Source organism: Balaenoptera borealis (assembly GCF_965194805.1).
Source record: "Balaenoptera borealis genome assembly, chromosome: 3".
NCBI classification, from domain to species: domain Eukaryota; kingdom Metazoa; phylum Chordata; class Mammalia; order Artiodactyla; family Balaenopteridae; genus Balaenoptera; species Balaenoptera borealis.
The window spans coordinates 76859449-76873189 of NC_138866.1; the positions used below are offsets into that span (position 1 = coordinate 76859449).

Below are 13741 nucleotides of genomic sequence, written 5' to 3' on the forward strand. Positions count from 1 at the left end.
AGATACGCCAGTCAAAAATGTCCCTTGGGGCTTCCCTGGTGGCGCGGTGGTTGAGAGTCTGCCTGCTAATGCAGGGGACACGGGTTCGAGCCCTGGTCTGGGAAGATCCCACGTGCCGCGGAGCAACTGGGCCCGTGAGCCACAACTACTGAGCCTGCGCATCTGGAGCCTGTGCTCCGCAACGGGAGAGGCCGCGATAGTGAGAGGCCCGCGCACCGCGATGAAGAGTGGCCCCCGCTCGCCGCAACTAGAGAAAGCCCTCGCACAGAAACGAAGACCCAACACAGCCAAAAATAAATAAATACATTTAGAAAACAAGAAATGCTTTCTCAATGTACATTCCCCTCCAGTGATCATCGTAACTCTTAAAAAAAAAAAAAAAAAAAAGTCCCTTGTCAGTTACTCTACCTGAATTGGGTTTTCTGTTCTTTTTTGATGAAAGCATCTGAAATGATAATTGTGGAGGTGAAGTTCTTACGTATGACCTGTGCTTTGTATATTCACTTCAGAAGCTGATGGGGATACCAACTTCTAAGTATCAGAACATTAAACCGAGCACTGCTTTAGTGAATTCTTATATTCCCTTCCCTTACCCCGTGAAGTGGGAATTATTATTCTCTTTTTTACAGAGAAGAAAACTGAAACATACAGAAGTTACAGAAATTTGCCTAACGCCACAAGTAGTAAATGAGCGAGCAGGGATTCAAACCTTGCCTGCTAGAATCTAAACCCATCTACTTTACCATCTTAGTGCTGCTTACTCTCAATAGCTTCATAAAATTCAGAAAATACTAATAGTAAAAACTGAGACTGAGGAAGTAAAATCTTAAAATGCCAGCAGTTACTGACCATGGTGAGGAAGTGGTCATTATCGAAGCATCACTGCACACCGCTAATCACTTACATTGAGGAGATGAGCTGTGGAAACTTGATGGCCTTTCTGATGACTGTCCTGACTGCTGGAGGAGAAAGAGCCCTCCCTATGTCAGGGGTCAGATGGCACAATAACACTCTCTAGATTTAGCTGGGAAGACTTACTGGGGAAAGTCTCATGCCCTCTGTGCTCTGACCTCCAGAGCTTCCTCCGGGCTTACAAAGTATCCAAATACCTAGACTTCGGAGCAGAGACGGTCAGGGAGAAAGTTAAATCCATCCACTCCAAGGAGATTTGGAAAATTCATCATGCTAATTTCTCTGAACTTGCCTGGTGCCTCTCTGACCCCGGCTGTGCACATGGTGCCACTTTTGCCTCATTTCAGTAGAACAATGATTCTATTGAGATCACTGAGAACAAGGTTACAAGGCCCTGAAAACCTGAAAGGCAAAGCCTGCAAAGACAACTGGACATTGTTGTTCTAAGAAAGAACCGCTCTGTTTACGACGGGGCCCAATGAACAGGCACTGGCTGTCAGACCCCCAGAGGCATGTGACGCGCAAGCGCCCCACCGCCCGGCTCTGCAGCAAGCAGCTGAACATCCAAGAAAGCACCCAGCTCTCGCTCATCTCAGCTCTCCATTTAACTTTGGGACATGTCTACTTGTTTCCTTCTCTACGGGCTTCCTTGGCTGAGGAATAAGGATAAAAGTTCAGGCTGCTTGCTAGAACATTCTACTTCTCACAACAGTAGTAGCCGGTATTTACTAAGAGCTTCCTGTGTGTCAGACTCTGTGCTAAATGCTGTATCTGAATGATCACTTAACCCTCACGACCACCGTGTAAGAATAGAAAAGACAGATGCGGCAGGAACTGAGTTTCTCCAACACGGATGGCCGCTGTTAGACTAATCCTCACTTTATTTTTTATGTCGGCAAGGAAGCACTTCAATATAATAAACGAATCAAGGATCTTGTAAATAGGGGGTCTGCTGAGGCAGTGGGGGAGTGAGTGCTGTACAGGAGACGGAGCCTCTCTCCTCTCTGCACAACTGGACCCTACAAACCTCCCAGTCTCCCTGGCCTGGATGTCCTGGACCTTGGCTCTCAGGGCACGCCACGTGGGGACAGTCTCGTGGCGGTTGGCTACTTCTGCTAAATCTGTTTCCCTCCCTCAGTGGTCTTCTACCTTGGCCAGAGCATCCCCAGTTGTGAAGCAGACTGCTTCACCCCCAGGACCGTTTCCCCAGCTGGCTGGCCACCCCCTGCCGTTAGAGGCGGCCCCGCAAAGCACCAGTGGGACTCACGGCGCCGGTCCTGCCAGCCCATCTCTGCAGCCTCCTGGGGTCTCATCCATCATATGGAGATAATTAGCCTGTTGTTTCTAAAATAGTCAACCAGCCTCATAATCACTTTCTCAAAAACACTCAGGCGATTAAGTGACCGATGATGACAACAGGGTAAAGAGCACAGAGAGAACAGATGATGTTTGCTGATGTGTTAGGGGGGGAAATCTCTGAAATGAAGACGAAGCCCAGATGGGACAGCAAAGGACTCAGGGACCTGAGGTCTCTGTCTTTACTCTGTTGGGAAAGCAATCAAGTTGCTTTTTAGTTTCTATGTCTTATTCACTGTGGAGAATACACTGACGGTGAGGCAAACTCCCAGCCGTGCGTCCCTGAGGTCTGTGCTTGCCTGTCCCCCCCTCACTCCCTCCCGCCCCTGCCCAGCATTCCTGCCCAGTTCTGAAAGAGCAGGGTCCCTGCCCTGGATAGGCAGCTTGATTCCCATCTTGGCCTCTTTTTCACATGTCGCAAGAAACTTGTCCAAATTATCTTGCTTCTCTCAGGCTTAGCTGCCTAGTGTACAAAAATGGGAATCTGGCTGCCACTCTACCTGGCTGTTTGCTGTGGGATAAACTCAGGTGAGGTAAAACTCAGGTTCTAGCACAGAACCTGGCACAAAGCTGGTGCTCTGTCGATGGTAGTTTTTCCCTCTCCTGACAGACTCTCCTCTCCATCACAAGAATGCAAGCTACTCCGAGGGTGGGCCTCACATCGACTGATCAAACAGATGCAGAACACCTGTTATGCATGGATTTCTGTGGCGCTCCGGACTGGGAGCCAGTGCATGATCACAGTGAGTTCTGACCCTGCTCTGCCATCTATCGGTGGGCGAGTCACCGAATGCCTCGGATTCTCCACTTCCTCATCGCTAAGCTAGGACTCACATGCCTGTTTCATCTGCCATGCAGGGCTAGCCAGTAGATTGAGACCAGGTGTGGAAAATCTTCTTGTGTCTCCTATGGAGCTAAATAAAAGTTAAGCTCTGCCTCCCCCCACCCCCATGTCTGTTAACACAGTCACCCATCCTGTCCCATCAGCAATGCAAAGACCATCTGTAACCCCTTCCTCTTCCTCATATTTCCAACTGGTTGCCAAGATATGCCAACCCTACTTTTAGAATGTGTCTGACCCCTTGAGCTCACTTCTTGCTGTTAACACCTGTATTAATTTTTTTTTTTTTCTGCTGTGACAAATCAGCACAAACTTGGTAGCAAAACAATACCAATTTACTATCTTACAGTTTTAGAGATGAGAAGTCTGACCCAGATACGGGTAAACCCAGACTGGGCTAAAATCATGGCACGGCAGGGTGCATTTCTTTCTGAAGGCCCTAAGGGAGAATCCATTTCCTTGCTTTTCCTAGCTTCTAGAGGCTTCTGGCATTCCTTGGCTCATGGTCTCTTCCACCAGGAGACTTGAGCCAGGCCCTTCTCATATCCCCAACCCTCTAACTCTCGTCTGCCACCTTCTTTCACTTTTAAGGACCCTTGTGATTACTTTGGGTCCACTCCAGAAATCCAGGAGATTTCCCTACTTTAAGGCCAGCTGATAAGCAGCCTTAATTCCTTTTGCAATTAAATTTCCCTTTGTCATTTAACATATATATAGGTTCCAGGGATATGGACATCTGTGGGATCACTATCTTGCCAACCACACCACCCTTATGTAAGTCCTCAGAACTTCTCATCTAGGGCACTGCAGTGATGTCCCAATGGGCCCCCATACCTCCAATGTATCCCTGCTGCAGTCCTTTGGATGGTTATCTTGCTAAAATAGATTGACCGGTGCTAAATACAGTGTCTGAGATATGGCAGGTGATCAACAAACATTTTAATAGCCAAAAAATGTTTGAAGTTAGTGCTCACTCTGTGCCAGGCACACTTTAAAGCACTTTGCATATATTAACTAATTTAACCATCGCATCAACCAAACGAGGGAAGCATTAACGCTATGTCCATCGTAACGATGAGGAAACTGAGGCACAGAGACATGGTCACATGTTCACTCTCACAGTGAGAGTGGCAGAGCAAGAATTTAAGACAAGGCAGCCTAACTCCAGAGTCCTGTGCTCATACTACCTCACTATTTTTTAAAAATTTTATATATATATATATATATATATATATATACGTGTATATATATATATACACGTATATATACACGTATATATATATATATATACACACGTATATATATATATATATATATATATATGTATATATATATATGCCGCGCTGCACAGCTTGCGGCATCTTAGTTCCCCGACCAGGGATCGAACCCGGGCCCCCGGCAGTGGAAGCGTGGAGTCCTAACCACTGGACTGCCAGGGAAGTCCCTACCTCACTATTACTGAATAAAAGAATAATTTAGTCCTCAAGAACCTTTCATAGTCATTGCTATAATGTTATTACATAAATAATATGGATGGGAATTGGACTCAGGTGGACAAAGGTTTGAATTTTTATGCCACCCCTGTGTGACTTTGGAAAGTTATTTAATCTGTCTTTACTTCAGTTTCTTCAACTGTAAAATAGGAATAATACTGTCAACTGCATATTTTCATTGTGAGAATTAAATGAGGTAATACTTACAGAAGTGCTTAAGACAATGCTCAGGACACAGTGGGTACCATGTAAATGTCAACGCCTCCCCCCGGCAGCTGTAAGGCCAAGTAGTATAAAATACACAGGAACAGTAACATGTCACACTCCAAGACTGAATACAGTTTAACCGCTGGATTTCTCAAGACACTCTGCTCTAACACCACCCTACCTTTCCACTCTTCCTTATTCTACTCCTCTTATAATTCAGCCAATCTCAACTCATTGCCACTCTTGGAATATGAAATTTTTTTTGCCTCTGGGCTTTGTTGAAGTAGCTCCTTTCACCAAAAATACCTCTCCCTTATATATCTACCCATCTATGTTCTTTATGGACACTTTTCCAATCCCCCACCTCTGGTCACCTACTGTCCTTTATCTGTACTTTTACTATAGCACATCTGACCTCATGTTATATCGAGTTGCCTGTCCACACATATTCACTCCTTTGTCTGCGAGGTCCTTGTTTTCTTCATCTTTGTAAGCCTCAAATGACTAACGTGCATTGGAGGTCAAAAAGATTTGTGCCGATGAGCTGAATGTGGGAACAAGTAAGGCGTGGTCCCAGTACTAAGTCCCAGTAAGAAAATAAACAGGTAGACAGATACTCTACCTGAGGTGGAAAGTCACACATGCCCTGTTAGAAATTCCACAATGTGGCAGGGGCAGGGTGATGGAGGATGAGATTGAAAAAAAAGACAACATGGAGGCGGTATCTGTGTGTGTATGTCTCAGGGAGAAGCTGTTTGGAGAGACTCTAAAGAGGCTTAGAAATACTGCCTGAGTGCCACAGATATACCTACTGCTAAGTTATCTTACTTTGTGTGTGAGTATTTGTGTTGGGGCCCAAGGCTTATTTTGGTGGCAAACAGTAGACTTTCTTCCCCTCCTCAGCATGAGAAAAGGCTGCAGCATTTAGGTGGTGGGGGGGGGAGAATTTTGGTCTAGGGCTCAGGTTATTCAGTGACTGGGTGAGAGCTGATACAGGTAGCAGCTTTCTTTGAAAAGAGATTATGAAAAAACCTGCCATGGAGAAAGCACTCAGAGAATGACGGAGGTCAGGAAGGCACCAACTTTGAGCTGTGAAGTGACAGGTGATTTTTATTTTGTTAAATTTAGAATTTAGCAGAAAGAGCTGGTTGGCCTCTTCTGGAGGGATAACTCAGGGGCTACAGATTTTTATATTCCAGGAAACCCTACTTAAATTGTAGTGTGCGAGAAGCACTGGCCTCCAACGAACAGGCAAAAGATTTTCTAGGGAATGTGATGGATTGGGATATTAAAAAAGAAATGTGACTTAGTATGGTGGGCTGCTACTCTTAGAGGGTTTTTTTTTTTTTAACCTCTTCATTATCATATAATCTTTTGATCAGATTGTAACAACTTCCATCACAATATGACTTGGAATTAGTTTGGGCAAATCCCTGTAACACTGAACCAGTTAGCAGGATTCTTATGGGTTTCAGGACACTTGCTTCCTCTTTCCTAAAAGCTGAGGTCCCCTGCAGGTTATCTGGCCAACACCAACTGCTCGTAGAGGAGAAGTTGCACCACCTGCCCTGAAAACCCTGAGTCCAGATCTTTGGCTGGGTTAACTTTTTGATGTAAAAATTTTGACTTCTGTTGGGTTCAGATTCCTACAAATAACAATGAGTCACAGGAGTGAGTTACCTCACAGATGCAGTAAGCAAGATAAAAAGATGAAAGCTGGGCTTCCCTGGTGGCGCAGTGGTTGAGAATCTGCCTGCCAATGCAGGGGACACGGGTTCGAGCCCTGGTCTGGGAAGATCCCACATGCCACGGAGCAACTAGGCCCGTGAGCCACAACTACTGAGCCTGTGCGTCTGGAGCCTGTGCTCCACAACAAGAGAGGCCGCGATAATGAGAGGACCACGCACCGTGATGAAGAGTGGCCCCCACTTGCCACAACTAGAGAAAGCCCTCGCACAGAAACGAAGACCCAACACAGCCATAAATAAATAAATAAATAAATAAAGTACTTAAAAAAAAAAAGATGAAGGTTTTAAGATGCCGTCGTTCTGTATGTATTGATAATATGTGTAATATGTGGGTTGAGGGCTCATGGATACATATGCTGAAAAATTCTTTGGCAAATGTCGTGTCATGGGACAATGGAAAGAGTGTGGAATCAGAGTCAGAAGACCTCAATCAAGTCACAGCTTTACTCATCTTGTTGACATTCTAGATCTGGAAATTTTTCTGGAACCAGGTAAGGGTGGAAAGAATTAGTGAATGAACAAGTATCCTTTAACTCTTCCGAGTCCTATGTTCATCACCTACACAATGGAGGAGTGAAAAAAAACTAACAGCAGTAAACTAATATATATGAAGTATTTGGTAAACTGTCAGTTCACTATAGCATGCGATTCTCATTATCTAAACTTTTAATATTTTATCAGATGCAAGGGTAAGAGAAATCATAAGCAATAACATGGGCAAAGTTACCAATATTTTAAAGGATTAGAAACCTTTACGGCAACTGGCTATGCATCCAGAAACATCATTTCCATTCAATCAAGTGAAAAACAATTTTGGGGTGGTATGGCAGTTAAACCATCCCCAAGATTTTCTCTTAAAATGTCAGCCCTGAGTGAGGAGCTTTATGTCCCTGGAACATTTGGCAGGGAACCTGTATGCTGACAACCAGACATGCTTGGCCACCTTCTATTTCTACTTCTGGGACTGCAGGAAAGAAGACTTAGGACACAAAGCTTGAACCTCTCAGAATTCTGCTTGTCGTATGGAAGCAGCATGGGGCGCACCATGGAGTCTCATGCTGGGCTAGCCTTTCAGGTTTGCACATCCTGCCAGAACAGACAGAACATAATCTTTCTGCCTGAGGCCCAGGGTAGCAATGCTAAAGATTGCAGTCCTTAGAGCCTGGACACCGTTCTTAGAGTTAGGGAGACTTCACAGAGTTAGGTGACTTAATCTAAGTGACTCCATTTACCTAACATGAAGCGGTCACCTTGGAGGACCCCCTGGTTGTGACATACTGTGTTAGAAAGAAGCAACCACTTTCAAAACTGACTCTCCGCAGGGAATATGGGTCAGCTCAACCTATTTTTAGTTCTGCTTTGGCAGTACCACAAAGGGAGTCTAAACTCACTTTTTTGGACCTTTGAATCATGCTGGCCTGTCCTCACCAAAGACCCCCCCGCCCCCGCCGCCATGGTGACAAATAGGACCGACCAAGGGTTGCCAGTGCAACTACTGCCAAGTACCCCAGACACTCTTCCAGAGGCTTCTACAATTCTGCTGATAAGTGCAGAGGATACTTTCCCTTCAGAGATAGTCTGACAAAGATGGAAGGTCAATAGAAAGGGCAATAAGATGTATGAACCCCAAAGCAGTGTTTTCAAACAAACTGATCACATCTTGTCAGTCTATTGCTCTAGTCTATAATTTGAAAGCATGTTCTACGATGCATAGGAACAGGGAATAAGACAAAAGGCAACTATATTACACCTGGGAAATTCCCTCTTCTTTAGACAGTGAAATATTTGCAGAATTTGGTACTATGGAGCAGACTGATTATAATATGCAGACAATCTTCCTCTTGAAATGTTAATGGTAATGGACAGTCAACTGCCCTGCAGAACAAATTATGATCTTGTTTCAACATGGGTCGAAATGGTAGGAGTCATCTGTACTATTAGGATTAGAGAAATGATTTGAACAAGGTTCGTGAATGTTGAAAAACAGAAGGTCCAATTCCTCTGGGATGTTATATTAGGAAAATCATAGCCAAAAACCAACCCCCCCCCCCCACCCAAACCCCACATCCTATTCCCTTTACTTCTGCCTTATTATTATTACGTTATTTCCTTGCTGGGGCAATTTTCAACACTAAGGAACCACAAACAAAAGTGACAGAAACAACAATGGTTAGAAGAGGAAGATTATGAAAACATAAAAGAACAGAAATCTGTTTACAGGCATTTAAAAGTAGACAGACAAGAGCAGACCCACCAAGCAATCCATCCCTAAAAGACGACTCAAAGTAAGTTCCTTAAGTCAGAAGAAAAGCATAGCCCCAAACATATAGCAATCAGTTCTACAAATTATAACAGAGCGCTTCCTTGAAGCTAGCTAAGCAGCCCTTCTCTATCCCACAGTATTTGCTTAGAAAGTCCGTGATCTTAATTAAGTCTTAGAAGAGCTCCAGGTTGGGGGCAGTGTGATTGAAAGGCACTGGAACTTACTAGGGCATCTCTCCTCCTCCTCTGTCGGCTGCTCCTTCTCTGGCTTGGAAGAGCCTTTGATTTTATACACCAAAGCACGGAATTTTCCAGTCCAGGAGGCGTCCTCCTCCTCCTCTTCCTCTTCCTCCAGGGGAACCCCTAAGCAAGTCACAGAACAGAGTGATAACCTCAAACAGTACATGAAGCCACCAGATGATGGAAAGAACATAGAAACACTGCTTTCCACCTTTTGGAACTTTCTAAGGATACTATAGGCAGCCTCCCATAAGTATTTATCTACATCATGTCTTTCGGCAAGTTTTCTAAAAAGATGATTTCTTGTATACAAGAACATTAAGTAATTTCAATCCCAAGACTTACCTTTTTCTAACCCATACCCAAAATGGGCTCTAGAGTGTCCAAAAAGAAAGAGTTAACCATGAGTTACTTCAAATGAAAAAGTCATCTCTTATCCACGTAGTACTCAACCCACCCATGTACAAGCAGCACAATTGCTGAGAGCCTCTTTAAAACCAGCAGATACGTATCTAAGCAGGGATGGCTTGTTCAGAATCCTTAAGGGCAGACATGGCCATACTTATATCATTGCAGAAGCTAAAAAGCAAAGGGGATCAGAATCTTGGCTCAGCTGGGAGCAGAGTCCGAACTATCTAACTTGAGGTAAACTGGGTGAGGTTTATATAAAGATCAGTTCTTTTCCTTCCTTCTTTAGAGACCCAGTTCTCTCTTAGATCTCAGCAAAATTTCTTCTAGGTAGTAGTTTCAGTCATGTATTATGCCTGGATGATGTCCTGTATCTTCTCTGCCCCAAACAGTCTTGGAGAGAATCATTTCTTGGACAATTAGTATTGTAATTTAAAATAGAAAACTAACTTCGCAACCCCCCCTGAGCTTCTAACAAAGGAATCATGAACAGACTTGTCTTTCATAAAGCTTTTATCTCAGAAGCTCACCGCAGTGAATGAGAAGGTCCTCGTGGAAGTCATACAGCTCCTCCCGGATCTCTTCTGGGCACGGGCAGTTCTCCCCCAGTTGAAAGTTAAGAAGCATGTTGATCTTTGAGGGACAAAGAAGAATGGCTAGTTGGTTCTCAATGTCTGTCCAAAGAACTCAGATCCAACCTTAGTCAGACACCTAGTATTTCTTTGCAAATTTTATTTAACTCGATTATTATTATTTTTTTCGGTAAAGATGGCCAACATTTAAAAGTAGCTTTCTATAACTGAATCATTTTGCTGCACATCTGAAACATTGTAAGTCAATTATACTTCAATAAAAAATAAAACATAAAAATTTTAAAAAAGGGTACAAACTTCCAGTTATAAGATGAATAAGTCCTGGGGAGGTAATGTATAGCATAGTGACAATAGTTAACAATACTGTAGTTGAAAATTGCTAAGAGAGTAGATCTTAAAAGTTCTCATCATAGGAAAAAGAAATTCATAACTATGTGAGGTGATAGATGTTAACTAAGCTTACTGTGGTGATCATTTCACAATATATACATATATCAAATGATTATGTTGTACACCTTAAACTATACAGTGTTATGCGTTAACCAGATCTCAATAACTGGGGAAAAAACCCCACTACAAATAAAAAAAAAAAATTCCAGCAATATTGCTTTTCATCACCAAGATACTGTCTCTGCTCTCCTTCTTCAGAATAATTACTTTGGTGACTATGGCTCTAATTTCTGTCTTTAAGAAAGAATGCATGATTCTGAGAAAAAAGTCATGCATCCAGGGCATTTTAAATGATCTTTGGAGAGATGAGTCATGAGAATACAAAGATGTAAAAAATACACTAATGAAACAAAGCAATAAACTATGACATGCTAAAAAAAAATAAAAGTAGCTTTCACTTTTCTCTGATTATAAAGGTAATTTATTAATTACACAAAACTTGGAGATTACCTAAAGAAGAAAATTTACTGAGATCTCCCCACTCAAAGACAGCCACTGTTAATATTTTAGTTAATATCTTTATGTATGCAGATTGAGATCACACTCTAAATAAACTTTTTTGAAACTCAAATTTTCCACTTAATTTACCTCGAGCATTTTAAAATTTTCTTAACCTGATCTTTAACAGGTGCATTACATTTCATTATAAGGATGAACAGCAGTTTATATAAAATACATGTAAAATTAATGATCTGCTATGAAATATTTAAGTTGTTTTCATTTTTTTTATCCTTGTAAAATAAAGTTGGTTTGAATTTCTCTGATCATTTTCTTAGGATAGACTCAGAGAAGCGAAATGGCTGGACCAAAAGGTTTGAACATTTTAATGGCTTTTTTTTCCCCTTATGATTTTTTTTTTTTTACATCTTTATTGGAGTGTAATTACTTTACAATGTTGTGTTAGTTTCTGCTCAATAACAAAGTGAATCAGCTATATGTATACATATATCCCCATATCCCCTCCCTCCAACTCTCCCTATCCCACCCCTCTAGGTGGTCACAAAGCACTGAGCTGATCTCCCTGTGCTATGTGGCTGCTTCCCACTAGCTATCTGTTTTACAGTTGGTAGTATATATTAGTCCATGCCACTCTCTCACTTCGTCCCAGCTTCCCCTTCCCCCTGCCACCCGTGTCCTCAAGTCCGTTCTCTACATCTGCATCTTTATTCCTGTCCTGTCCCTAGGTTCATCAGAACCATTTTTCTTTTTTAGATTCCATACATATGTGTTAGCATACGGTATTTGTTTTTCCCTTTCTGACTTACTTCACTCTCTATGACGGACTCTAGGTCCATCTACCTCACTACAAATAACTCAATTTCGTTTCTTTTTATGGCTGAGTAATATTCCACTGTATATATATGCCACATCTTCTTTATCCATTCATCTGTCGATGGACACTTAGGTTGCTTCCATGTCCTGGCTATTGTAAATAGTGCTGCAGTGAACATTGTGGTACATGTCTCTTTTAGAATTATGGTTTTCTCATGATATATGCCCAGGAGTGGGATTGCTAGGTCATATGGTAGTTCTATTTTAGTTTTTTAAGGAACCGCCATACTGTTCTCCATAGTGACTGTATCAATTTACATTCCCACCAACAGTGCAAGAGGGTTCCCTTTTCTCCACACCCTCTCCAGCATTTATTGTTTGTAGATTTTTTGATGATGGCTATTCTGACTGGCGTGTGGTGATACCTCACTGTAGTTTTGATTTGCATTTCTCTAATGATTAGTGATGCTGAGCATTCTTTCATGTGTTTGTTGGCAATCGGTATATCTTCTTTGGAGAAATGTCTCTTTAGGTCTTCCGCCTATTTTTGGACTGGGTTGTTTTTTTGATATTGAGCTGCATGAGTTGCTTGAACTATACAAACTGCTGTATAGTTTGGAGATTAATCCTTTGTCAGTTGCTTCTTTTGCAAATACTTTCTCCCATTCTGAGGGTTGTCTTTTTGTCTTGCTTATGGTTTCCTTCACTGTGCAAAAGCTTTTAAGTTTCATTAGGTCCCATTCATCTATTTTTTATTTTATTTCCATTACCCTAGGAGGTGGGTCAAAAAGGATCTTGCTGTGATTTATGTCAAAGAGTGTTCTGCCTATGTTTTCCTCTAAGAGTTTTATAGTGTCTGGCCTTACATTTAGGTCTTTAATCCATTTTGAGTTTATTTTTGTGTATGGTGTTAGGAAGTGTTCTAATTTCATTCTTTTACATGTAGCTGTCCAGTTTTCCCAGCACCACTTATTGAAGAGACTGTCTTTTCTCCATTGTATATTCTTGCCTCCTTTGTCAAAGATAACGTGACCATATGTGTGTGGTTTTGTCTCTGGGCTTTCTATCCTGTTCCATTGATCTATATTTCTATTTCTGTGCCAGAACCATACTGTCTTGATTACTGTAACTTTGTAGTATAGCCTGAAGTCAGGGAGCCTGATTCCTCCAGCTCCGTTTTACTTCCTCAAGATTACTTTGGCTATTTGGGGTCTTTTGTGTTTCTATACAAATTGTAATATTTTTTGTTCTAGTTCTGTGAAAAATGCCATAGGTAGTTTGATAGGGATTGCACTGAATCTGTAGATTGCTTTGGGTACTACAGCGATTTTCTCAATGTTGATTCTTCCAATCCAAGATCATGGTATATGTCTCCATCTGTTTGTATCATCTTTGATTTGTTTCATCAGTGTCTTATAGTTTTCTGAATACAGGTCTTTTGTCTCCTCAGGTAGGTTTATTTGTAGGTATTTTATTCTTTTTGTTGCAATGGTAAATGGGAGTGTTTCCTTAATTTCGCTTTCTGTTCTTTCATTGCTAGTGTATAGGAATGCAAGAGATTTCTGTGCATTAATTTTGTATCCTGCTACTTTACCAAATTCATTGATTAGCTCTAGTAGTTTTCTGGTAGCATTTTTAGGATTTGCTATGTATAGTATCATGTCATCTGCAAACAGTGACAGTTTTACTTCTTTTCCAATTTGGATTCCTTTCATTTCTTTTTCTTCTCTGACTGCTGTGGCTAAAACTTTCAAAACTATGTTGAATAACAGTGGTGAGAGTGGGCACCCTGTCTTGTTCCTGATCTTAGAGGAAATGCTTTCAGTTTTTCACTACTGAGAATGTTGTTGGCTGTGTTTGTAATATATGGCTTTTATTATGTTGAGGTAGGTTCCCTCTATGCCCACTTTCTGGAGGTTTTTTATCATAAATGCGTTTTGAATTTTGTCAAAAGCTTTT

At 41.9% G+C, this 13741-nt stretch overlaps 1 protein-coding gene across 6 annotated transcripts in view; it reads right to left on the reverse strand.

Annotated features, from left to right (window-relative positions):
• Positions 1 to 13741, reverse strand: part of RYR3 (ryanodine receptor 3) — a 551623-nt gene that overhangs the window by 158029 nt on the left and 379853 nt on the right. For all 6 annotated transcript variants that reach the window (XM_082384899.1, XM_082384900.1, XM_082384898.1 and 3 more), the window contains 2 exons: positions 9998 to 10100; positions 9045 to 9182 (listed from right to left, as the gene is read on the reverse strand). In XM_082384899.1, the coding sequence (XP_082241025.1) occupies positions 9045 to 9182; positions 9998 to 10100 (241 nt within the window). The remainder of the gene's footprint in view (positions 1 to 9044; positions 9183 to 9997; positions 10101 to 13741) is intronic.